The sequence below is a fragment of the Elgaria multicarinata genome, chromosome 22 (genome assembly GCF_023053635.1).
Source record: "Elgaria multicarinata webbii isolate HBS135686 ecotype San Diego chromosome 22, rElgMul1.1.pri, whole genome shotgun sequence".
Lineage (NCBI taxonomy): Eukaryota > Metazoa > Chordata > Lepidosauria > Squamata > Anguidae > Elgaria > Elgaria multicarinata.
Genome location: NC_086192.1, coordinates 10,639,592 through 10,665,806, shown reverse-complemented (window position 1 = coordinate 10,665,806; position 26,215 = coordinate 10,639,592). Strand labels below are relative to the sequence as shown.

At 46.4% G+C, this 26,215-nt stretch overlaps 2 protein-coding genes across 2 annotated transcripts in view; one reads left to right on the top strand and one right to left on the bottom strand.

Moving 5' to 3' along the window:
- The window catches only part of PPM1E (protein phosphatase, Mg2+/Mn2+ dependent 1E), an 81,890-nt gene extending 70,356 nt beyond the window's left edge, over nucleotides 1-11,534 (top strand). The window contains exons 3-8 of the mRNA XM_063146483.1: nucleotides 2,611-2,810; nucleotides 3,216-3,404; nucleotides 4,848-4,991; nucleotides 5,293-5,386; nucleotides 6,408-9,044; nucleotides 9,087-11,534. Of these exons, the coding sequence (XP_063002553.1) occupies nucleotides 2,745-2,810; nucleotides 3,216-3,404; nucleotides 4,848-4,991; nucleotides 5,293-5,386; nucleotides 6,408-7,474 (1,560 nt within the window). The 5' untranslated portion in view covers nucleotides 2,611-2,744 and the 3' untranslated portion in view covers nucleotides 7,475-9,044; nucleotides 9,087-11,534. The remainder of the gene's footprint in view (nucleotides 1-2,610; nucleotides 2,811-3,215; nucleotides 3,405-4,847; nucleotides 4,992-5,292; nucleotides 5,387-6,407; nucleotides 9,045-9,086) is intronic.
- A 1,537-nt stretch (nucleotides 11,535-13,071) lies between these two features.
- TRIM37 (tripartite motif containing 37) overlaps nucleotides 13,072-26,215 on the bottom strand; it is a 38,179-nt gene continuing 25,035 nt past the window's right edge. Inside the window, exons 18-25 of the mRNA XM_063146495.1 lie at nucleotides 24,695-24,895; nucleotides 21,600-21,911; nucleotides 20,086-20,217; nucleotides 19,637-19,820; nucleotides 19,212-19,214; nucleotides 18,652-18,770; nucleotides 14,368-14,529; nucleotides 13,072-13,662 (exon numbers count right to left, since the gene is read on the bottom strand). Coding sequence (XP_063002565.1) covers nucleotides 13,574-13,662; nucleotides 14,368-14,529; nucleotides 18,652-18,770; nucleotides 19,212-19,214; nucleotides 19,637-19,820; nucleotides 20,086-20,217; nucleotides 21,600-21,911; nucleotides 24,695-24,895 — 1,202 coding nt within the window. The 3' untranslated portion in view covers nucleotides 13,072-13,573. The remainder of the gene's footprint in view (nucleotides 13,663-14,367; nucleotides 14,530-18,651; nucleotides 18,771-19,211; nucleotides 19,215-19,636; nucleotides 19,821-20,085; nucleotides 20,218-21,599; nucleotides 21,912-24,694; nucleotides 24,896-26,215) is intronic.

Here is a 26,215-nt window from a genome sequence, read left to right as displayed (position 1 = left end):
AAAGCTTTTAAAACTTGATTTTGTTCTGACTTTTATACTGTTAGCTTTACTCTACCCTGTGCCTGTTTGGTGCCTTCTCTTCCCCTTCTTATTGTTTTATTATGATTTTATTAGAATGTAAGCCTATGCGGCACGGTCTTGCTATTTTATTGTTTTACTCTGTACAGCACCATGTACATTGATGGCGCTATATAAATAAATAATAATAATAAAGGCTCTTCCTTGCCAACCAGCTATAAACGCAGATTTCGGTCTCTCTTGCTGGCTTCTCCAGCTGTTGCTGTCCAAACCTTACCCAGACAGGTGGGACGTATTCAATGACAGCCTTCAGCCATCAGGGTTCATTGAAGAAACATCTCTCGGTATTAACCCTCTCTAGGCTTTTGTGGCGGGTGGGTGTTTTTTTCATTTGACACAATAGCAGTTCTTGTTACGCTGCCGCTGTTTGAACTGACACATTTTGAGGAAGCCCTCTTCTTCTGGGAGAACTGTCTCGCCATTTACTGTTTTACTCTGTACAGCACCATGTACATTGATGGTGCTATATAAATAAATAATAATAATAATAATAATAATAATAATAATAATAATAGAAACAATGACCAATAATTAATGCAATTGTGGTCAAATACAAAAAGGGCTTAACAGTTCTTTTTCCGTCCGTGCATTTTTAACTGTAGCCGTTTCTCCTCTTGCAATAGTCTCTGTGCCCAAAGTGCAGAGATTTCCGGTGTGCCTGGTGCTCCGTTACATGAAAAGGCAGATAGTGTGAAAGGAAAGAACTAATGGCATTTATTTCCAGTCGCATGCTTACAGGCACCACACCCATGAAAAAGCAGCCCTGAATCTATGGATTTTGGCATATAAAAGGATGCAACCCCCGTTAGCAATGGGTCACGCTTTCCTCTGATAGTTCCTCCGGTTTGCAGCAATTGTCAGCTAGCCAGCCACTATTGTGAAGTAAAACGGCTGGGCCGGGCCTCCAACTATAACTGATGCAATTAAGCGGTGCTTCCAGCCCTTTACAGTTCCTGGGCTGTGAGAGGGGGGGGAGATGAAATGGTGCACGGCCTAGGCAGGGTGACAGCTGACTCAGCCCTGGCTCGGCACTGCAACGTTAACGATTGATGAGTAATTTACAGCTGCATGGGGGTGGATAGGCCGTTGAAGGCTCCTTTAACTATATATATATATATATATCTGAAGCCGTAATTATTGATGATGCTAACAGTGTGTGTGCGATCCACAGGGGAGCTGCATTGAAAGGATCAGCACAGCAAATGGGCACCTTCCACCAGTCTTTCCACCGGTTGCTCAGCTTCCCGACCTTTCTCTGCCACCCCACTCCACAAGAAAGCCACTGTCTTTGCTTCAGCTTCGCGCATTTCAGAAAATCCCTCCAAAGTTCTGATTTGGGGTGGGTGGGATGCATAAGCGAAATGCAGGTGCTTCAGTTTTGCAGCTGGTAAATGGCTCAGTTTAGAGGTGTTGGTAAGTCACCAAACAACCTGTCGCTTGGAGGACCTTTGAAGGCAGAATATCCACCACCAAAGGACGGATCATAGCTCAGTGGTGGGGCGCATGATTTGCAGGCAGGAGGACCCAGGTTCGATCCCTGGCATCTCCAGGTAGGGCTGGAAAAGCTCCTGCCTGAAACCCCTGAAGATCCGTTGCTGCCCGTCAGTGTCGACTGGGCCAGATGGACCAAATCGTCTGACTCAGCATAAGCAGTTTCCTTTATTTCTCTGTTACCACCTGCTGCCAGATCGGTGCTAGAGTGAGGAGAGAATCGGTGACGACATTAGAAATGTATCGTGTTGGAGAGCTGCCAAGGAGGTGTGATATCCTCTCTGAGTTTGAGAACGTCCTTTGTTTCAAGATGGGCACGTGCTCGGAGGCTGGTTGTAGTCAAGGTCTGCCTTGGCAGCTGGTGGTGACCAAGAGGCTTACTGCTAATCCTACCCACTCAAAATTATGTAGCGGCTACCCTATTTTCACTAGAAAAATCAGAGTGGCTAGAAGTAAACTTGAATCAAAAGGGGGGCTGGAACGTAGATTTGCGTAAAAAGGGGGAGGGCCGAGTCCCTGCCATTACAGCCCATCTTAACAAGATGTTCGTCAGCTCGGCCTTCTATGTAAGAACTCACCTGGGTTCCATTGGCGACAAAGAATTCTGTGCAGATGAGTGAGCCGGCCAGGCTGCGTTGGCACCCCGTCCCCCAGTGGATGAGGTCTTACTCTAATCAGGAGACCGGAAGGACGTGTAGCCTTGCCTCTCTACTTCTCGTGGATAAGTTATGCCTTCCGCCTGGTGCTCGAGTTACTTCATTAAAGCAGAGTTAAGTGTAGACTACGTAAGTGCTACTATGAACCTCCAGCTAGTTTTGTGAAGGGTTCTCTCAGCATGGCTAGGTAATAAAGGTTAGGATTTATCGTTTTATTTGCCACTGACGCCTAACATGGTGTGTACACCGTTGAGAATTTCAATAAAACAGAAACAAAAGAACCCATCGGAAGTATCTCACTGACACAATTTTGTTTTCCTGTTTCAGGAGAGAGCACCTATTCACTCGTGGAAATGTTTGTTTATACTTCTTTCGTCCCTTGCAGAGGTAGAGACGGAAAAGTTGGCCCGCACAGTGTTCACCAAGCTCCACGATACCTGCAGCAGCTGGGTGAAGGATTTTCCCCTCCAGCAGAAGCCCCACCGGTACTATGAAACGTCCATTCATGCCATTAAGAACATGCGCCGCAAGATGGAAGACAAACACGTCTGCATCCCGGACTTCAATACGCTCTTCAACCTTGAGGTAACAGGGAGGGAGAACTGGCAGCAGGCTGCGAGGACACAGTAATCGAAGCTCTGATGGGATGAGGGCCGGGGGGGGGGGTGGTACTGCAGGAGAGAGGGAGAAGGCAGCACCTGCTGTACCGACTGATAAGCCTAGAAAGATGGAAGGGGCCGATGACGCTAAAATAGCTAGGTGAGGAAAAACCATCAAACCTGTTCCCCTGGGGCAGTCAATTGCCTAATTCCGGTGTCTGAATCTCCAGTCCTGCAGGAGGCTGCTTCTTGAAGGATTATCAATCCCCTCGGTCTTTATCAAGTCTGACCTCGGCCCCCTGTATGAAAATGCCCCCTAAAAGTCTGAAGCGGACCGTCAGAGTTGCTCGCTGTCAGGCTTTTTACCGAGTCCATGTCCTTCTCCTGGCAGGATCAAGAGGAGCAGGCCTATTTTGCAGTATTCGATGGCCACGGAGGAGTAGATGCTGCCATCTATGCTTCCATCCACCTCCACGTGAACCTGGTGCACCAAGAGATGTTCCAGCGCGACCCGGCAGAGGCCCTATGCAAAGCCTTCCGAGTGACGGATGAACGCTTTGTGCAGAAGGCAGCCAGAGAGGTGAATGAGCATCATTAATTGCCAGGGACGGCAGGGAAGAGGGTATTTCATTCTGAGAAAAAGTCCGTTCAATTATCGGAGCGAATCAAAATAGACTCCCATGGAGGAGGTGAAAAAAATACAAACCTGTTTCCACTTGAACGTTTTCTCTCGGGTGGGTGTGTGTGGCAGCTATTTGTGCTTCTGAATCTAAAAGAGGGAGTCTTTTCTGCAGCCAGGCCACTGGTTGTGACTGAAGGTTTGTCCCTTTTTACCTGGAGTTCTTGCACTCTGTGTGTTACAGTGAAGAGGGGATGGGAGAGATCGTGTACAGGATTTATCAAACCGAGCAAGGGCATTTCTGTACTTGCGTTGCTTCTAACTCGCCTCAAGAATTATTTAACTGAAAGGCAGGATATAAAACTTTTGAAATAAATAAGGATTTTCTATCTTGACTCCTGGATAAATACAGGAGTTTTACTGATGGATTCAGTAAGGAAGAAAGTGCTCAGTCTTCCAAATGACGCTTGTCTTTTTTTCACAGAGTGAGTCAAACTTGGATGCAAAAATATTCCTCTGAGAAATATATCTACTTTGTGTGTGTGGGGGGGGAAGGGGTGGTATTCCATGTCCTCTGGAGTGTGTTGATTAAACGTGCTTCGCATTGACACAGGAGGGCAGGATCACGGGACTCAAGCTGAGCAAATGGCAAAAGCCTGATTTCTGCCTCCGGGAGAAATTTTTAAGATCACCTTAGGAGATAGAGTGCCATCAGGGCCTCTTCTGTTTCAGATTTTTCCTTTGGTTGAAAGGTGGAATCAGGGGTGGGCCGCCTTATTTTATTTATTTATATATTTAAAATATTTCTTGTCCACCTTTCAGTGCAGAAGCCCTCGCAAGGCAGCTTTACCTAAATACAGTTAAAATATTAAAAGTAATAAAAAAAAATTAAACACAATCAAATAGCAATTAAAAGCAATACAACTAGCAGCAGCAACAGTATTCATATCACGAGACGAGCACAGTGAAGTAATATGCCTTCTTCAAAGCCTGCAGTGATGGAGCATGGCGGACCTCCTATGGGAGCTCGCTCCAAAGGTGTGGGGCCACTACAGAAAAGGCCCTCTCCCGTGTGATCACCCACTGCTTTCAGGACCCTGCCCAGTGATGGAACTCTCCAAACGCTCAATTATGCCGGGAGATGGAAAATACGGTCTTGCCCAGAATATCAGGTGTTCAGCTTCAAATTTAACAGTGCATCAGGGCAACATGGTAAAATCGGTCTTTATTATTCTCACTGGCTTCAAGAAGAGAACTGACAGCAGTGAGCGAACCACAAAAAGCAGATGATCTGCTTAGCTGAGATTTTCACATAGCACTGCCGCCAAGGCGTGTCTGAAACACCCCCAAACAATTGTTCAGCTTCTTCTGGCCTGTGTCAAGCTGGAGTTGTTTTCTCCCTAGAGCTTGCGGTGTGGGACCACAGGCGTTGTGACATTCATCCGAGGAAGCGTGTTATACGTGGCGTGGCTGGGGGACTCCCAGGTGATGCTTGTGAGAAGGGGTCAAGCTGTGGAACTGATGAAGCCTCATAAACCAGATCGAGAGGTGAGGACGGTTTGGGGGTTGCAGAGTGCCGCGTGGAAAACAAGCGTTGCAGGCCCTGCGCGGTTCCGTCTCCACGTCTGGTTTGGGCCCTGTCGGTCACACCCTAAATATCCAATTACATACTAGTTACTGATTTAGGCTCACCTGTGTTTTTTGATTTCTGAGAGAAACATACCAAAACTGCTACAGGAATTAAAGTGTGTGTGTGTGTGTTCGTATGTATGTAATATATGAGGAAAGCTTTAGGAAAATCCCCAGCACGGACTTTGATCAGCTTGTGTGTGTTTACATTCTGATTCAGGATGAGAAGAAACGCATTGAGGCCCTTGGAGGCTGCGTGGTCTGGTTTGGGGCATGGAGAGTCAACGGGAGCCTATCTGTCTCCAGAGCCATTGGTAGGAAACATAACTTTTTAAAAAAACAAAATCCCCTTCCTTGTCTCTTCTTCATTAATTCGCCACATTTCAATTATCATACTCTTAAATAGGCTGTGGCGACCTGGGCAAAGAGCTCCTGCAGTCATAGTGGAAGTTTCAATGAGAACGTCCACTCAGTGTGCGTGATGGGGGCAGTGAACAGGGGAAAGCCAGCATTAGAAAGGGTTTGAAAACAAAACAGCAGGCAGCTGTGTATGTGTCACTATAAAGGTCTCGTGTGCTGTCAGACTCCGAACAGTTCTGATCACCTCAAACAGAATATTATAGGAGGAAGTACAGAAAAGAGCACCTGACTGGCTGTTTCAAATTAGCAGCCGGGGGGAGCAAAAGTTACTTGCCTTTCCTCAGGACGTTTTCCATAGTCCTGCCTTATGTGCTGTGGCACCAAACCAGCATGTGGGGAGCTGTTGCCCAGGAGAGACACACACACACACCCCGGTCGTGTGATTCCCACTGGAGGTAGAGTATAACTGTGAGAACAGCAGGCTGCACTCAAGGTGAAATTGGGTTTTCCATCTTGGTTTACAGATGGCAGCTGCTTTTTATACCCAGCAATACCCGCTTTTAGAAACAGGCTGACTTGCAGCTCAAATCCCCCACCGTACGTAGCTCATCTATTCTGTCCCCAGAGCAGCACAAATCAATCTGTGCTTCCCCCACCCACCCCTCCGAGTTATCAGAACCCTGGGGCCTCAACTCCCATGAGCCAGTAGCTTAGAAACTATGGGATTTCAAATAATCAATTCCTGGGGCCAGTCGCTTAATTTGCTTTTCCCCATCTGGTGCATTTTCAGGCTTTTATGTCAATGAGAACTAGGAGCTTGATGAATTCAATTCAAGGCTGAGGGGTGGAAGTCCCTCTTGGAGGCCGTCTGCCTCATCTCCGTTAGTGAACATGTCACTCTTATTGTTCCAGCTCTTATTGTTCCACTGCTCTAAGCAAAGGTGTAATCCGGATTTGTCTGTCCAATTGCTCCAGGCGATGCAGAGCACAAGCCATACATCTGTGGAGATGCCGATTCCGCCTCCACGGCTCTGGATGGGTCGGAAGACTACCTCATTTTAGCCTGCGATGGCTTCTATGACACCGTGAACCCTGACGAAGCAGTGAAGGTGGTGGCCGACCACCTGAAGGAGAACAACGGGGACAGCAGCATGGTGGCACACAAGTTGGTGGCTTCAGCTCGGGACGCTGGCTCCAGCGACAACATCACGGTCATTGTGGTCTTTCTCAAGGACATGAGCACAGCCGTAAGCGTCAGCGAAGAATCCGAATGGACGGAGAACTCTTTCCAAGGCGGGCAAGAGGACAGTGGCGACGATAAGGAGAACCACGGCGACTGCAAGAGGCCGTGGCCTCAGCACCAGGTCTCGGCACCTGCCGATCTAGGGTACGACGGGCGAGTGGATTCTTTCACAGACAGAACTACCTTGAGCTCAGATTCCAGAGTCAACATCTTGGAAGAGCCAGGCTGTTTAGACCTGAGGGAAATGGAAGCTAGCAAACTGCAGAGTGCCAAACGCCTGTCCCCAGATCAAGAGTTCAGTGCGGGTGTACCAAAGAGAGCGACCTTGGATCACGGTGTATCGGCCAAGAACGAGACAGTGGCTGACGCTGCACCGCCGACAGATGGGCCGAGCAGTCTCCCAGCCTCTCTTAGTTTGGGCTCCACAAACCCACCGGAGCGCAGCGTGGTGAGCGAGCCCCTCATCTCCGCCGGGCTCGAAGGCGAATGGTTCAAGTCGTGGGGAAGAAGAGCTTCCATTTTCTCCCACTTTCACTTCTGTGACGCAAAGCGGTGGCAGCGGCTAGCCCGGCTCAAGCCAAAGCTCCACATGCTTTTGTTTGAGCACAGGCCCTTCTCCCGCACAGAAGGGTTAGCGCCATCCTCACCTAGCAGTGTGAACGGCCGTAGAAATAAGTTGATAAGGAGCCGCCTCTGGCAGGGCGTCTCTAGCTGTCGCCAAGGCCAGGGCGAGAGCATTCTCCTGATGCTAAGGCAGAGTCGCTGTATACCAGACCCGTGGCTGCTTGTGGAGCTGTAAGAATTAACACGCTCCTTTGTATTCCCCCCCCCCCCGTCTTCTCCAAATAGTTAGGTTAGACATTCACAGAATGAGAAGACATTCAGAGTGAGCGTTTCAGAACTACGTGATTGTGGAATGCTCCATTCATGTAAATAGATCCTAGGAATAAAAGTGTTCGAATCTCGAAAAATAAGGGCTGGCCAGCCCCTAAGTAATTTCACAGACACATTCATCCTCTCGCTAATGTACCCCACCCCACCCTTGAATAGCTTAATTTGCTCATTGAAACAGGATACTGCCACTTATTCAATGGGCGAGGTAGGAAAGTGCTACATTTAAAGAGATTCCCTTCCCTCCCTCCTCCAAAATTGAAACCTGTTTGAGAGGCGTCTGGAGCAGTATTTTCAGAAAGTTCCCATTTTTAAAGCTGTCAGTTTTTGTAGGGGGTGGGTGGGGAGGGAGCAGGAAGACATAATGAATCCAGGTTGTGGGAGAAGGGGTGTCTTTAAGATTAACTAGGCAAAAAAATATAGAAAGCAGAATGCTTTGCAGGTATGTTATTTAAAAAGCCATATAGGGTTTAATCTAGTACTTGAGCAATCCCAGCCTCTGCTGTATATCCAAAAAGACTCAGATCAAGGTATGACTCAACCTTTAACGATGTTTTCCCCTCTGTAACATAGAAAAAAATACGAAGGAATACTCACTTTTTGTAGTTTTTAAAGATTATTTCCTGTGGCTCAAGTTGAAACTACATTGAAATTTCAATAGTTGGAGGTTTTTCTTTTGGTGCTTAGTGACATTTTAGTCTTTTAAAATGAAAAAAAGTAATAATGTCAAAACTGTTTGCATTTAATAATAGTTGTGGTTAATTCTTTCTGCCACTGTCTCGTCCCCAAATCCCTCTTATCTCAGGTGTCAAACTGATAAAGCTAGTTCAGATACAAATACGCTGCCCCGTGAACTGATGGTGCCAGTAACTTGCTGCTTAGAACTTTTATCATCAGTTCTGCTTTCCCAATTAATAGAATCTGACATTCTTCGGGACAATCAAGTACTGGAGTAGTTTTTTGGCCCACCTACTTTGCATGTTTGTCTCAAGAGACCTTAAGAATGTGAAAGGAAGCTACTAGGAGATTGCCAGAATGTCTGGAAGCGGGGAAACCTGCTATAGGAGCAATTGCAAAATGAACTAGTCTTTGAACTGTCCATTGCAGGGAACGGTTGAGTGTGAGGATTGCTTCCCTGCTTCTGTCCTTCATCTTAATGAGCAAAACACTACTTAAAAAACAAACAAACCGGTAGAACGCAGAAGAATCAGACGCTATGTTAGAAGAGGCCTCTTGCTCGCTAACGCTTGAATGATCCTGTTGGGCATTCAATTTACACAAACCTGAATGCATCACACAGTTCAAGGAGATGTACTTGTAGCTGAGTAGTACCATTAGCTGATGCACTTTCGACATGAGTGCAAATGTCTAACAATTTACCTAAGAATTGGGAATACAGCTAATTAGGAAATTCCTCTGGATTGTAGGTTTTTTGACCGACTAAACTCCATTTCTTAAAGTGACTTGATGAAATAGTAGTAGAAAAGCAAGCTGAAGGTCTCAGCTTTACTCGTGCTGAGGGAGGGAGAAACGAAGGGAACCGCAGAGCTTTTTCCATTTGTCATCTGTAAGCCTTAGGTGCGATGTGTTACAAATCAAGTGTTACCAAGGAAGTGAGGATGTGTAGAAGAGCTGTGGGTGCGACGAAGTGAGGCCACCTCTGCTGTCTTGTTTGAAAACACGCCACGGCAGTATGGAAGGCAATACTGTTAAGACCCTTCTCTTGGAGAGCTGTATGCTTCAACCGGAAGAGCAAGTGCAATTCTTTGAAGACATGTCGGAATTCCAAAACGTTGCAATGTTTGACCCCTCTTTCCCAGAATGCAGGCATGATTGGAAAGTTCTAGCCTCAGAGTACGCTCGCTCGCGTTTAAAGAAGTGAAACTCCATTTGTGTGGGTTCGTACATGGATTATCTACTGCTTGTCCTCTGTTTCTCCCTTCAGGAGGGAATCTGTCATCCATTCCTTATGTGGTCCAGTACAAATATTGTTACAAATAAATAGCAAGTGTTCATTTCTTCTTTCATTACATAGTGGTAGCATGTAGGATCCATTTGTGAGGCAAATCTTCAACCCATGGTAGAATACGTATTTAAAAGTAGTTGTTCTTGGTCCAATATTTGCTGCTCGATTCTACACACTAGGCAAAAAAAAAAGTGCTTTGTGACATGCCGTGTTTTTCTCTTAACGCCACTGGTGATAGGAAGTAGTTCTCTTCAGTTCGAACTCCTGTGCCCTTATTTGCTGCTTGCTGAAGTAAGCAATAAGCTCCCCTTTTAAATGAATGATATCTTAATGTTCTGTATCCTGTACTTTGAATCCTCTAGCTGGTGAGAATGTACAAAAATATATAGGTATCTAACTGTATTTATTAACTAAATGTTGGTTGTCTGTAAAATGTTTTGTAAACCTGTGTATTTTAATAGTGGTGACATTTGCATAATGAAACTTTCCCCAGAAAGAGCTGTCGCATCCCTTGAGTTCACACAATCTGCATCAGCTACAAGAGTTGTGCAGGAACACCTAAGCGGTGGGGTTGGTGATAGCAGGAGACTCCAGGCTGCCTTTCCTTGAGGCTGCTCAAGCTCTACTCGTGAGCTTATTCACTGTGAGTTTCAAAGGGATTCCTTTAATCCCTCTCCAATTGTCTCCTGCTTCCAACTTTGATGTTGAATTGTGAGGAATGTCTCCTATCGCAGGAAATGGAATAGCAGAGCAGGAAGCCATTAATCCATTTCAGTTGCACTAACAGTTGTAAAAAAAAGAAAAAAAGAAGTAAAATATTTATGCTTTGAAGTGCCATTAGTCATCCTTGTCACTTTTGAAGACAATGATACACATCCCCGCCTCCACATGGCTCAAGCTGCTGCCTCCAAACCCTAAAAGGGAGCAAACGCTTGTGGCTCCCCTAAGTAAGACAGGGAGGGAGACACAGAGGCGGAAGAGCACGGAGCCCTGGCTCAAACAGGGCAAGAATGCTTTCCCTCCTGCTGCCGGGTTTGGCTTTTAGCCGCCGGGGCCCCCTCATGTGTAGCTGCCACTTCCTAATGCTCTTACGTTTAGATCCTTCAACTTAGTTTAGGATAACATCACTACCTTTTATCTGCCCTGTGTTTTTTGTATATACCGTTGTATACAAAGGCACAGGGCTTCCCCGGGCCCCCTGGCCCTGGAGCCTTCACTTAAGCCAGGAAAGAAACTATGCAGAGTAAGTTTATACCATTACAAGCGAGAGCCTGGGTTCGAGCAGACCTCTCCCCTGTCCAGAATTCTGTTAAAGCTCTGTAGAGCCGGAACATCTGGCTCCAACGAGAACAAGTTCGTTTATCCATGACAGAAAAAGCGGAGCCAGAGAGAAAAAGGTCTGTAACGGATGGCCATGCCTATACGTTAGGGCTGTGTACCTGCTCTCTATAACATAAATTGTTAACAGGACAAGGTTACAGTTTGCATCTGTATATTGTGCAAACAATGTCAAGGGACAGACTAATTCTTTAAGTCATTCTTACATTACACTAAACGCCAGTCTTCTATAGCAGCCAGTATTAAAACACCGAAGTATTGTACAAGTATCACACAAGACTTGGTTTAACAATGTAAACTCATTTGTTTTACTTACCCTTGGCTGTTGCATTTTTCCTTCTAGAAGTAGAAGCTAGATTGGGGAAAACCAGCTGAGATTCATCCTGATGATTAAAATGTTAGTATGGCACATTCCTAAGAATGCCAAGCGTATTATTGAGCTCTTGTTGAAAGATACTTATGCTGTCATAAAACTAATGAAGTGGGTCAATTTAATAGAAATGACTTCACTACTGTGTTGGGACCTGTTGGCAACTTTGTTCCTATAGCTCGCAAGTTCAGTAGGGATCATGTATTAGCCATATTTTATTTATTAAAGCTGTTCACAAAAGGTAAGGACTATGTTCAACTTCTACCAATATCTTAATAAAACAGCAAACATTAATTCGTTGTCTACTTATTTCAAGGCAAATAATCATACATGAAGTCCCAGCCCGAACACGAGGTGAGATCTCATCTATTTCCATATTTCAACGAAGGAGTAATCCACCTTTCTGCAGTCAAAATGCATCCACCCATAAGGAGGAGGTAGTGGTAGGCTTACGAAAAACCCAAAGTTTGCAGCAGTACAAAACCCACAAAATGAGTTCTGAGTGTGCTCAGTAGGCAGAGAGATGCTGGCTGACTATTGGGGGAGATTGGAATAGAATGTCCTGAACAGCAGCACTGCAACATTTTTGTTGCAGATCCCACATGTAAATTCTAATTACTTAATGTGCTCTTGCTTTTCCTGAACACACATTTTTGTTTCTGATGCAGAATAAACAGGGGAAGAGGACAATTTTGAATGCTGTGCCTTGACATCACCTCCAGGCGTGAGCAACAGTAGTTTTTTTAGTTGCGCCCCCAAACAAACATCAAACCCCAGTTCCGTTAAACCCCCGGTAACAAAAAATAGTCCCTCAGTGTCTTTTTTGTTGGTTTAGTTAGCTCCATTTTCCATTTCAAAAGGAAAAGGATTTGGAATGGTTTCTACCTTCCCCATCCGATGCAAACTTTTCCTTTCAGCCTGTTGGCTGTGGCTTAAATTGCACAGGCACAGTCGTTTCCGGGTTCATTTTATTAATTTAAAAGAGTGCAAACCATCTTCATCTGAACTATATGAATCTTTACAGCAGTTAAACATTACATTTAAGAGCGAATCCTTCTGTTAAATACAACATTCAAGGAGGCACACAACTAACATGTATACAGTAACTCATGCGTTTAAGAAAAGAGCCAAGTTGGCTTAGCTTCACAGAAACACCTTTAGCAGCTCACAATGGCACAATGGCAAAAGTGTTTGGCAAACACATGCTTTCAATCTGGCCAAAATTGGAGTAAGCCCGGAGGGCAGGGAGGAAGGAAATAGGAAGGAGACCACAGCCTCTTGTATAGAGACATCTCACTGTAAGTAGCTTAGGACTCAGAAGTACAGCAATTTTAGTGTCAATTCCAGCCTTCTAAAAATAGCGGCAGCAGGCGTGTGTTCCCTTCTTCCATCCCTCAAGTACCTCGGCCGCTGGGGAGCATGGCTGAGGTTCTAGCACCTTTTGGAGGCACGTAGGGTGCAGGTTCATATCGCGCAGGAGCAGAAAAGCAGTACAGCTGGATTTTCAGCAGGGAAGGGAAAGGAGAGGGAGGGATAAAGACTGTGGATAAGGCATTACCAGAGACAATGCAGGTGCATTAAGCGAGGCCCTGTGATGCTGCACAACCTCAGACACACAGGCTAGTGAATGCTAATCCAACTTCGAACATCCCCTACTGCGAAATGCTCTACCTGGGCCAGAGAGAGAGAAAGAAAGCAGGCAGACAGAGAGTCATTTCTTAGGAGAACCAGTCCATGTTAACATAACACTGGGGGGGGGGGGGAGGGGGGCAGCTGGGGAAGGGAAGAGAAGGGATAGGTGTTGTGCATCTGCAGCCTTAAACCCATTTAAATAAACCCCAAGTCTAGAAAGATCAACAAAAGAGAAATAAGCAAAACAGTTCTGGATGCAGCCAGATCTCTCCAGGAACGATAACATGAATAGGCCTTGATGATTTGGAGCAAATCTGTACTGCAATGGTTCAATATGAGGCCCTCCTCCTGCTGCATGTAGTGAGGGCTCCAGTTCACAGACAGAGGAGACCTCAAGAGAGGCAATGGCAATTATTTGACCCCAAATTCGCACCACTGACTCCTCCCTCCCTCCCTCCCTCATCCGCAAACTGCTTTTGGCAGATGAGGAAGAGCAAGGCAAGCCGGCAAGCCTCCAGATGTTACTAAAAGTCACTCAGGTAGCAAGTTGCCAGTATCAGAATGGCAGTTTCAACGGCCATTGCCTCAGTTCACAGATACCAAATCCTCACAAAAGTTCAACTGAGCATATCAAGAACGCTGCTCCACAATGAGACCGTGTCACATTAAAAGCAGTACAGCAAGAGCAGTCGCTTCGGCATTTACCTCATGCTGTCCTTTCCGGTGGCAAACGAGAGGTCTTGTGTGCCTATTTGGTCACCCTCGGGAAAAACCGAGCACAGATCCAAGGCTGAAAGGAAACACAAAAACTTGGAAATGCAGAACGCAACGCAACAGACTGAAAGCAAGAGTTTGCAAAACAACACAATGAAACAGCAAAGGTAGAATGTGACACGATGAAGCCGAAAAGCTCCTCGCGTTGGTTTTCTTGAACGTGTGTGAGGGAAATCCTTTAATGACATTGTGTTGAGCAATGAGCTGTCCACTACTGTACTTGCTTATGGCTACTCAGTTTCCAGGAGCCGTGCACAGTACAAATAGACACACCTACCTACTCGCAAGTACGCTCATGCTTAAGGGAAAATGTCGTGTAAGGAACAGCCACCATGATATTGCACCAGTTCAGGTTGCATAACCAATACCATGGTCCTTTCAGCGAAAACAGGGTGCGAAGACATGCGCCAGTGTGGTTGCTAAGGCAACTGCGTTGCGATGCCAAGGCGGGCTTGAAGAACCTGGGCCAGCAGAATCCCCACTGCTGCTTTTCTGGAGGCACAGGGCCTCTAGCTCTCACAGCCAGGAACGATATGAAGTTAAAAGACCAGCACACCGCATTAATCCAGGGGGGCGTAACTACGCTGTACACATGGAGAATGCAAGAGAAGGAGGGGATGGAGAAATGAGGGCTAGAAGGAGCATTATGAAACCAGGAGCACATAGGATGTTTCTAGAAGGGGAGGCCCTGGCATTTTGCAAGCCCAGGCGCCTTTCCTACCGTCACTTGAAGGCGGGGCCTGGAAAGCCTGATTGAAGACATCGGGAGTAGCGCTGGCAGCTTCCACCTCCTCCTGCTCTTCGTTTTCGGTATCACATTCGATGTCGCTGTCGCTGCTCATGCCGGGCAGGAGGTGAAGGACATGCTTCTGGCAAAGTCCAGCTGCACCCAACAAGAGTAGGAGAGGGTTCAGGAATTACTCGGGAGTAAGGGAGGGTTCAGGAATTACTCAGGAGTAAGAGAGGGTTCAGAAATTACTCTGAAAAAGGTAACAAAAGGCTCATTCTCTTCTCCCGGAACCATAATGTTGCTCTATAGGGCTCCTCAAGCTTCTCAGTGGACCCCAAAAGTAACACACAGCCTTGGAAGATAAATCATGAACAGAAAATGCATTTCTTGCTGGTTCTGAAGGGGGTGCTGCTTCAGAGGGCTATCTCCATGGCTGGACAGCTAGAGGAAACCTTGCCTGATCCAGCAAGGCAATTCTTATGCCACTCCAGAGACAAACACCTACGTTGGGGTAGGCAGAGATTCACCAGCAAAGACCAAGCAAACGGAAAAGAAATAAAGTCCTGGGGGGGGACTGTGACTCACTTGCATCTTTTACAGGATACAATCGATGCAGAAAAATTACGGTTTTTTTATAGGTGCTCCACTAAAGTATGCAAGCATGACCACACCTTTTCAGCAATATTCCAAAAACGGCCAGCCAAAATCGTGCAAGCTGAATCAGCACACACACCCCGCCCCCACCATGCACATCCCAATCAAAGCAGAGGAGTCGATCAATATCATAATCTTGCTCGCTTTTCTTTCCAGGCCTCAGGAAACTGTCCAATGCTCCCTCAAGCAACTCAGCAGAACATCTGCCCCTGAATATCCCCCCTCCTTCTTGGGCAGAGCGGGACATTCAGTTCCAGCCAGGCTAAAGCCTAGGCTTTCTCCTTTGGGGGTGTGGGGGAGGCAGTTTTGTTAGTTTCTTCCCCTGAAATGAGGCGTGGGCAACTTGTGGTCCAACAGATGTTCTGGCCTACAGCTCTCTTCAGCCCTAGCCTGCATAGCTAATAGAGATGGTGGGAATCGTATGCCAAAGCATCTGGAGAGCTAAAAAGTTGGTCTAGAATCATAGAATAGTAGAGTTGGAAGGGGCCTCTAAGGCCATCGAGTCCAACCCCCTGCTCAATGCAGGAATCCTCCCTAAAGCATCCCTGACAGATGGTTGTCCAGCTGCCTCTTGAATGCCTCTAGTGTGGGAGAGCCCACAACCTCCCTAGGGAACTGGTTCCATTGTCGTACTGCTCCAACAGTCAGGAAGCTTTTCCTGCTGTCCAGCCGGAATCTGGCTTCCTGTAACTTGAGCCCGTTATTCCATGTCCTGCACTCTGGGAGAATCCTGGCCCTCCTCTGAGTGACAACCTTTTAAGTATTTGAAGAGTGCTCTTGTGTCTCCCCTCAATCTTCTCTTCTCCAGGCTAAACCTGCCCAGTTGTTTCAGTCTCTCTTCATAGGGCTCTGTTTCCAGACCCCTGATCATCCTGGTTGCCCTGGTCTACCCTTGCCTTAGGATGCCAATCTATCAAGAATTGTGGGGATCGCTTTCTTGGCCTCCTCCTGCTTTTTTTTCTTTGTGGCAGTTTTACTGTCGTCGTCCCATCCCTGTCCCCCATCATCAATATAACATTCCCAAGTTCCTGTGTTTATGACTGGGCTTTTAGCCACATGTTGTTTTCACTGAAGATCAACTTAATCTGTTTTTTACTCTTACTTCAGCAAATCCACCTAATGATGGTCTTTGCTTCTGTTGTTTAAGCTGCTTTCCTCAGCTGGGAGTGAGCCAGCCAGCATGGCCTCCCACCAGCGAAAGTACCATCAGTGAACCACTACAGGAGAAGCGTCACTGCCCTTTTAAAGCAGATTTACCCTGATTAGTTTCTCCAAGCAGGGCCCTGCAAATTCCTAGCTTTTCCTGGTCACGACAGTCACCCCAAGGTGCTGGAGGGCAGCTCCATTAAAGAAGAGGCTTCCCTCTTTAAACTTGCAAAAAGCATCTAAATGCTGGGAGTGAGATTTTCCCAGCTCAGAGCAACACGCTAAACAGCAGGGCTCTCAATGCCTTTGTCCCTGCTTATTAAAAGAACCACCAACACTCCCCATCTCCATGGCTACCAAAAGCCAAATCAAAATTATTCTGCTACTTCCGATTCTCCTCTCCAAAAGGAAACTTGCAGCAATGTGCGAGGCCCCGGGGTTTTCCACAATGCAACTTTTTAAAAAAACAACCCCCAAAATCCATGTTCCCCTCTCTTCTTGCTGTCTCCTACGAAGGCCAAGCTGGCAAGAGCTAGCAATGCTTGAAGCACAGTGACTAAGAAGGCATTTTCAGCCCGGTGACAGACACGCCCTCTGAAACACCTACACAAGACTGCCCGCCACAGATAACGAAGGATGCTGCAGGCACCTTAGCTCCGGATCCGAGCAGTAACTCATCGCGAATTGAAATTCAAATGAGTGCAGGGGCGGAAGGCAGACTGTTGCAAGAAAACAGGGGACAGGGTGGATGAGCAAGAGGGACTTCCAAATGAACCATCTGCTCCGTGAGCCAGAAAGGAGACCCACCTTGGTGTTGAAGCACCCCAGGGAGGCTCCTGGTTTCCAAGGGGAAAACTAAGATCTCCCCATCCCTAAAGCATCATCATTTATTATACGGTCACAGACCCAATGAGAAACACTGGCAGACATCATTAAGAGGGTAAAACCACAACCGTTAATTCATTATACAGATGGCGAAGAAATTATTAAAACATACACATGTTTAAAATATCTTAACATAGTTAAAACACCTGAGACAGAAAGAGAGAGAAAAATTGAAAACAACTTGAAATAGTTGTTTTCATAAATCGCCTTATGAGTCCTTCATACAAAGAAAAGGAACCTAGCCACTGTCTCTGTTGTTGGTTTGTTATTATTATTATTATTATTATTATTATTATTTATTTATATAGCACCATCAATGTACATGGTGCTGTACAGAGTAAAACAGTAAATAGCAAGGCCCTGCCAGGAAGTATTCCAAATACTGCTCAGATGACCTTCCAGGGCATTTCCTCATGACCAAGCCAAGAAGTCTATTTCGTTCCTCCCTGTGGAGGCTGCATTCAAAAACAAATATGCCCTAATGATTCAACTGCTTCCCATCCCTACGCCAGGCTCTAAAGAGACAGTAAGAGAACCCCACCGAGACCCAGTTACCACCAGGGGGAACTCACAGTAACCCAAAGCCCCACTGCTCAAGAGAGAAATGACTCCTTTACTCATGAGTGCAACCTCCTTAGGTGTGTTGGGCCATTTATTCCTGTTTCACAGGTGGAAGAACTGAGGTGAGAGAAAGGAGGGCCTGTTCCTGAGGCCACCCACCCAGCTAAGGAGAAATTTGTTCCATGTCCTGACCAGCGAAGGCACAGTTTCAGGCAGCGCCGCTGCTGAACACTCTGGCACACATATCTGTCTCACAGCAAGCCAGACAACTGGTCCATCAAGCCTACTAGCCAAACTGGAAGCGGTTCTGCAGGGACTCAAACAGAGCTTCAGTCCCACCCCTCTGCTATCCAAGATCTTTTGTTTAAATGGAGGTGCCAGTTGACTGACCCAGGAACCTTGTGAATGCAAGGACAGGCTCTTTCTGCATAGGCCAGAAGTGCAGAACCTCGGCCCACGAGTTCCAGAGATGGCCACACCCCTTTCCCTTGTCTGCCAGTCATTTGCTGGCTTCCCACCTTTGGGGCCGTCTTTCCCCCATTCTAGAATGCTGAAACGCCTCTCCAAAGGCTTTAATTACTGGCAGGAAGACCTTTAACCTAGAGTATGCTGGGGTGTTTGGCATCCGGTCCCACCCAGCACTGCAATGCGGCTCCTGAGGGCAAAATGAAATCATGTTGAAAGAGGCTCAACCCTGGCGAGGGTCAATGGCATGTTCGCGTACTGCTTGGAATGGGAGTGACCCAACTCCCTGCCCAGCTCACACCACTAATTGGAAGTACTAACCATCCTTCCCAACAAGCTACCAAATACACTGAGCTTTTCAACTAGCGGGATTCCCAATATTTCTGAGGTGGACGTTCATTTATACGTCATCTCCAGCCTCCTTAGCTTTGTATGGCTTGAATCCACCCATACAGCAAGCCTCTGGACTACCAGAGCACTGGGTTCTTCACACATTCAAAGAGTCCGTCCCCCACATTTGCTTCTTGTTTGCTTCTTCAGAAACCAGAACAGCTTCATTCTTACCTTCTGCTGGGCCTGCTGAGGCTCCGTCAGAGAGGACCACCGGCAGTTCTCCCGCTTCTGCATGGGCTTCCAAGTTGGCCGGCTCCATTGCTTCCACACGACATCGATTTGAATTGGAACTAAAAAGGGGAAGAGAAGGCATTACAAAACACCCAAATGGCTGTTCCTTGGCGTGGCGTTCTGCACTAAATTACACTGCCGAGAACCTTGAAGTATGTAATTTAAAAAGGTTGCTGGGGTCAATTTGAAGACACACAGATGACAGCTATCACGGACAGAAGGTGAAGCTTCCATTCTGCCCAGTTATCAGTCCTTTCCGAAAGACTGGCCCACAAGAGCCACGATTTCACCTCACCCCAAGCTACTCCCCTCTCACTCACCCCACTGCACTCGGCCAAAGTTTGCAAAATTAACTCGCAACATACACAAAACAAAGCCGGCAGGGTCCACTGCAAAGCAAATAAGCCTGCACAATTTTTGGATCTGCACATTTCCCTTTCTCTTGCTAGAATCATAGAATAGTAGAGTTGGAAGGTGCCTATAAGGCCATCGAGTCCAACCCCCTGCTCAATGCAGGAATTTACTACGGAACTTACAGGTTGTTTTTATGCTGTGTCTTGATGCCATGCTTTCATATTGTGTTTTTAATATTGTGTTTTTAATGTTGTGAACTGCTGGGAGATTCTATTATATTCGGCGGTATTAAATAAATAAATTTCAGCCACAAAAAAACCCACAAAAAAAACCCCATATGCTGCCCTTAAAACTTAGTGGTTTTCTGGATGTGCCAACAAAATTCTCGATGGGGAGTGCTAAAGGCGCTGGATTTTTTCACAGCTAACAAGGAGCATCTCCAAGAGTGAAAAATGAGAGGGGATGGGAAATGAGATGGACCCCCAGCTAATATGGCACAAGGTGAGCCTAAAAACAGGCTCCTCTCCTTTAGAAAGTTGCCAACAGGTAACAATGCCACGTACAAACTTACCCCACCGCCATTTTCCTGGCTTTTTCCACCGGAGTTACACCATTTAAACCAGCAGCACCCAGATCAGAATCGGAGATTTCGCACTCTCTGTCTTCGGGCTTAGACAAGGGCTCGGAGACGTTACCATTAGTCAAAGACCTGGGAGCGCTGCGCCTGCTGCTGGGCTTTGGGTTTCCTAGGCAACCTAAAGGAAGGTAAGGCAGATCCGTCAAGGGGACACCCGAGTTGCCAATGGTGGGTTTCCAATATTGAAACGACGCAATGAAGATGCTGGCACTTTGGAAAAGATGACACTTTGTCAACGCTGGATTCTGTGGGCGGTTTGGAGTACAAATTATATTCTGTCATATCAGATCTGTCAACAGCAATATGGAAAGTCCCCGTACGGACGTTCCCAGGGACTGAAAAAACCCACTTCATGCCACTACAGAACTACCAGAGGAAAATACCTTCAGAGGAAATTTGACAGTCTGCCTTCAAGCGGAGATTTCCGTCCCCACAATCCATTGCTCTGCGCAGAGAGAGGCTGCCTGCCGCCCCAGTTCGACCAGCTTTGGTTGAATGGCTTTTCTTATTTGTGGCTGCAACGTTTTTTTTAAAAAAAAGCATAACCTTAAACAGAAACAGTACTTAAAACACACACACACAGGTTTGGACTTCAAAAGCAGATAATTGCTTGTCATCATCTCATTTTTGGGGATAATTAAAAAAAAATGTCCCACATCGCCCTTGGAGATGAATATTCCCTTCCTTGGGAGAAGCCCCTGTGTGTTCTGCTCACTCACCAAGACTACAGCTCCTGTCTCTTAAAATGGGTGCTACTTCACTCATGTCCTGCTTATGGATCCCTGGTCGACAGCTAGTTGGCCAATGTGTGGACAGAATGCTGGACTAGATGCCCACACTGCACGATCCAGCAGGGCTCTTATGTTCTATTCACTACCCAAAGCCCAGCACTAAAAAGTACAGCTGCCATCTTTGCCAGCCTTCCCCAAACTGGTGCCCTCCAGATGTTTTGGACTTCAACTCCCATCAGCCCCAGCCACCATGGTCAGGAATGCTGGGAGTTGTGGACCAAAATATCTGGAGGGCACCAGGTTGGGGAAGACTGATTAAAACCTCATTATTCCAGTTCTGGGGCTTTGGAAAACCTGCAGAAGGTCCCCAGGTTCAAACTCTGGTATCTCTAGCTAAAAGTATCTTCAGGAAGCACTGAGAGGAAAGGCCTCGGACTGAAACCCAGGAGGAGACAACACCGGACGAGAGGGACAACTAAACTTCCCCGGTGCAACGCAACTTCTTCTGTTCCCTGCAGACCTCAAGAGGCCCCAATCTAATTCAAGGAATTGTTTCGCTCACATGCTAATGAACTAGTTCTACATCAGGCCTGCTGCGTAATGCAATCTCTCAGCAGCTTGATAAGCAGCCTGATCTTTCAGGCTACCAAGGAGAGCCAGGACCGGCAGGGGGTCTAAGTTTGGCTTGGATGGGTCACACACACTGGCACAGACCTGCACTGTGAATCCCCTGGGGATTATGGGAGTTGTAGTCCAACACAAATGGAAGCCACCCAGTTAGGGAAGTCTGGGCTCATCTTTTCTAGATGGTACTAATACCCGTACGTGCATCTCTGAAAGAACTGACTTCACCAATTAGTGCTTTGGTAAAAGCAGATTAATCTTCACACCACACATCCAGTGAACGGGACTGGGAAACTATGAGTTCCCCATCTGTTCTCGGAATATACAGGACTTGGAGTCTTAACCATCTTCATTATTAAAAAAAAGGCGTGAGTGTGTTTACTGGGAAAGGTTACATTAGCACTACTCCAACAGAAGCCTGACTGCATACCCTCAGTTCTCTCGACGCCCTTATCTACCGGGGTAGAGCACATTCACGCCTAGGCTATTAAAAGGCTGCTATTCTCAGGCAGCGAGACGGTTCCCATTCCACCCCCACTTACAATTCCGTATGTAGCAGCTAGAGAGTGAGGATTTCGTCAGCAGCTCCCTCCCAAGTTCTTGCAGCTTGCTGTAGCTCTCTGCCCCACACGCCGTCAAGGCTCCCTGGTCACTAGGGAACGAGTAAGTCGTCTGTCCTTCGGAAGTGGTGGAGTTGCTGCTTCGGACCTCCGACAGCTGGTTCTTCACATCCGACATTTTGCTGCGGACTTCAGCCATCTGGCTTTTCAACCTCTTCAGCATCTTCAGGTCTGGTGGAACCCGCCACATGGCCTGGTGACGTCGTTGATCCCTCTCTTTTAGGGAATAGGACGCTTGATGGAGGAGAAAGGGTAAAAATGTGAAAGGTCTCCGAGAGTGTTCCCGGGGAATGGACACGCATCATTTACCTGGGCCTTGGGTCGCCCTCCAGTTACTTGCGCTTCTCCATTGAAAGTGGCAGTTTGAAAAAAGAAATAGAACGCACACTAACATCCGCAAACCCCAGGACTTCATTCCATGTGAGTCCCCCGTCTGCCCCTGCTAGTCCACACCCCACACAATAGCAACTAGAGAAGCAGCATGAAGCCTGCAGACTGCCAAGGAGAAGTCACACAACACACCCACAAACAGTTATCAGCAGAGGTACAACTCAGCAATCTGCTGTATGTGTCCCTGATCTTACACCCCCTCCTTAGCTCGTGGTTTTCCTCCTCTCCTGCCCTCTCTCACCCCGTCCCTTGCCAGAATATCGGGAAGTCTGCAGAAATCCAAGTAAAGCTAAACAAGAATTACGCTATGCAAACATAAATTTGGCTTTTCTGAGTAAAGCATTTGTCACAAGATGTGGGATTAATTGCAGCAGAGCATGCTTAATACATACAGTGGACCCTTAAAAATAAATTATTGCTAAATGCTTTAAAATCAGCCCCATGCTAATTTTTTGCTACGTGAATTTCAGGGCAAAAAAAATGCTTTCAAGGGAGGGAAAAGGGTTCCCCACCAAAATGACCTTATTATCATGTCTTTTTGCAGCCATTGTTCCCCTGAACTGCTGCTGCTTTGGCACATTTTAAAAAGTTACTGCAAAGGCCTTTCTTCTTATGAGATCCCAGCCAATATGTGGTGAACGCAGATGGAAGCCCATCAGATTTGGTCATGTGCTGACATTGGGGAAAGAAAAATGAAGATGTGCAGTCCTCAGTCTGAAGCGCTAACCCAGCCAAGAATGTGCATCTGGACATGTATCAGAATGCTCATTCAAGCCCTTATACTTGCTATATGTAATTTTCCTACCTGCATCCCAATTAACACAGAAATAATTCATTGGACCACGTCCCCTGTCCATCCAGAGGATCAAAAGTATCATGAGTTATACAGCGATGACGAGTATATCTCAGTTTGCTCCCTTTCACTACACCCCTAGCTAAACTTCAGAGCTCCCTGACAACATTCTTTCCCTTGGGAATCCAGCAATCTGAACAAGCCGCCTCTCTTCCTACTGTGAAGCCTGTTTTTCAACCAAGCTCTGTAAACCAGCCTCTCTTCCTATCTTTAGAGATGAGAGCACACATTACAGAGAGGAGAAAGACGTATGTGCACGTACCAGATGGGTCGTCGTTTTCTCTTCTGCTCTATTAAGTCAACAAAACGGTTTCAAAGTGACCTGAAACGAGCCATCGGTGGCTCCAGGCCAATTTGCCTCAAACACAAACGTGAAGCCTGCTAAATCTATTTATGAGGTTTGATTCCATTTACCGATTCTTTGCTAACAAGAGGGACAGCTGACCTTCGCTGGTCTGTGGCAACAGAAGGACATGTATAGTTAAGACACCTTTCCCTCTGGTACGTGTCCAGGGAAGGCTAGGATGCATCTAATGTTTTAAACACATCAAAAATAGCAAGGGTTCCCCCCAGAAGTTTTGGAGTACAACTCACAGCAGCCCCACCCAACATGGAGTGATAGGAATGGTAGTCCAAAACCAGTTGGCTCCTAGCTAGATCTTACTTTTCAAATTCTCTCTTACCTATTCTGAGGGCCCACATGAGTTGTTTTTTCTGGGGGGGGGGTTAAAGCGGGTCTGCTGTCAAGATAGACCAATGACAGGTTCCAAGATATAATTGACATGGAAGAAGATCACATTTAAGCCTAATATCTACCACGTCCATTGAATATCTCTGCCCTTCCCCCTCCCGCAGCGTGGGGGGCACCGCCTCCCACGTACCTGATCATAGAATCATAGAATAGTAGAGTTGGAAGGGGCCTAAAAGGCCATCGAGTCCAACCCCATGCTCAGTGTCCTGATGAGACAAGGACACTGTATGCCGCTTCTGCTCATTATTCACGAATTATTACTACCTTAACTATGTTTCTTTTCTTCCACAAGGACCTGAACCAAATGCTATATCACATCATGAGCTCAGTAAATGAAGTTATTTACTATCTGGGTTGCTAAGTGCTGACAACCCACTTCCTACCTCATGCACATCATCTTTGTTATCTTCAGGTCTAGATAATAAATCCATCCCTTTATTCCAGGTAGAAACTTAACACTGCATCCCGCCTTGAGGCCCAGCATTGGGCAAAAGGCAGGCTACAAATAAATATAATAATAATAACAACAACAACAACAACAACAACAACAACAACACAGCTTTAGCAGACAAATCCTTTAGTGGGCAAGGTTTTAACCTGAACACCAGCAGGATTATTTTCAAGAACATCCTGTTGCTTCACGTTCAAAACTATGCAGTACTGAAGAGGTAACAATTCAGAAAACTCTATTATGGGGTCGTTACAACAATGGTCATACCATGGTAGCTCAATCTGAACATATTATGTGGAATTAAACGCTGCTGATTTTGAAGGAAATTGACTTCTGAAGCCTCAAAATGGCAATAATTCTCTGAACCCCCATGGCTGCAAATTAAGAATAACGTCTAAGAAAGTTTTCTTTATGATTTTACAAAAGGCGAGGATACAAATCAAAAGAATAAGGCGGGAAAACAATTCCTTGAAAGAAAGCATCACAAAGGAGGAGACGTAGCAGAGGTGAAGGCCTTGCCATGTCTACCTAACCAGATGGAAGTTTGTTTTTTTTCAGATCCCAAGGCTCACCTCTGTTCTGCAGGAGGGAAGCAGGAGGGCGTGGCTGTAGGCCCCAGAAGTTTTCCACCCCATTTCTGTCTTTCAGGTCCAACAACTGTATTAAGATCAAGGGGTCTATGTCAAGCAAGCTGCTGCTGGCAGAAGATCCCAGCGCACTTCCTCCACGCCTCGACATGCGACTGTTCACGGTGGGGAAGCCGTGGCTCACCCCTGGAAGAAAAAGAATACTTAGCAGCTGTAAATGCTGAAGAGCACGTTTCGTCTGAACACCCCTGAGAGAGAAGAAAATGGCAAGCTTTCAACAGGACTGTTACTTATTATTAACAGGCGTCTCCTTCTTACAGCTAAAACTTGCAAAGTAAAGTAGGCAACAGTGAAATCAAAATCAGCAACCTGATTTTGATTTCACTGTGAAATCAAAATCAGCAACTCCTTGCAGGCATTCATCGTTTAAGGAGCAATCCTATGCACGTTTAGACAGAAAAAAGTCCTATAGCTAAAAAAAAAAAAAGTTGTAGGACTTAAGAAAAAACATTTTTAGACAGAAAGAACATTCACAGGATTGCGCCATTAGTGGCTTTTCAACCAGTTATTTATCCTTCCACACAATGGGTTTTCAGTAATGGGTTTTGCTTATCCCAACAGTAAAAAGCCTTGAGTTTCCAAGGCACTTTACATTTTATCAGTAATTTATAGAGGTCTTCTCAAAACACTGAGCTCCGCTAGTGAGTGTCGACAGGATTGCAGCCAAAAACAGAGCCGCAGAGAAATACGAGAGAGAGGTCCTACAGCCATTGCAAGAAAGAACAGAAGGTGAGCCCCCTACCCCCATAGGACAACACGAGGAAAAACTAACAGTACATTATAACATGCCGTTGCCCACAGCAGCCTATGGCTGTTTTAAAACATGGGGACATCCTGGGCACAACCAGGGATGGCTGTGGTGTTCTTAAACTGCCTTCAGGTGAGTAGGTAACGAAGGTTTTGTAAAAGGGGAAGAAAACAGGGTTCTTTTTCTCAGGCTATCCGCTTCCTTTCTGACAGTGAACTTCGAGTGGTCAAATGTCTGTCAGTCAAAAAGTAAAACAGGCACACCCAAAAATAAGGTCGTGGTTTCTACATACTTGGAGGACTCTCCAAGAACACAAATGTTTGTCAGTTATAAGAGCAAGGTTTTGTTATTTTTTTTATTAAGCTCCTGCAACAACAACAAAATAGCCAGCGCTGTGACCTTCCAGGATTTCGAAGGGGGACACAGAGACACACAGCTTTTTCCTTTCCCATATCTCCAGAGGCCAGTTCCTAGCCAGTCTTTTACCACTATATAATCACCGTGGAGGTGTTTCGAGAGGGAAGAAAAGGCTATCCTTTCCTTTGCTCCTGAAACTCTCCCCAGCCTCCAACCCCATCATCCCACAACCCTGAAAAGCATCAAAAGGCAACTGGCTGGAGTATCGTTCCCTCAGCCTGCAACAGGAGCATGACAACACTAGAATAGCTATGCATGGACACTTGGGCTAGTAAAAAAAA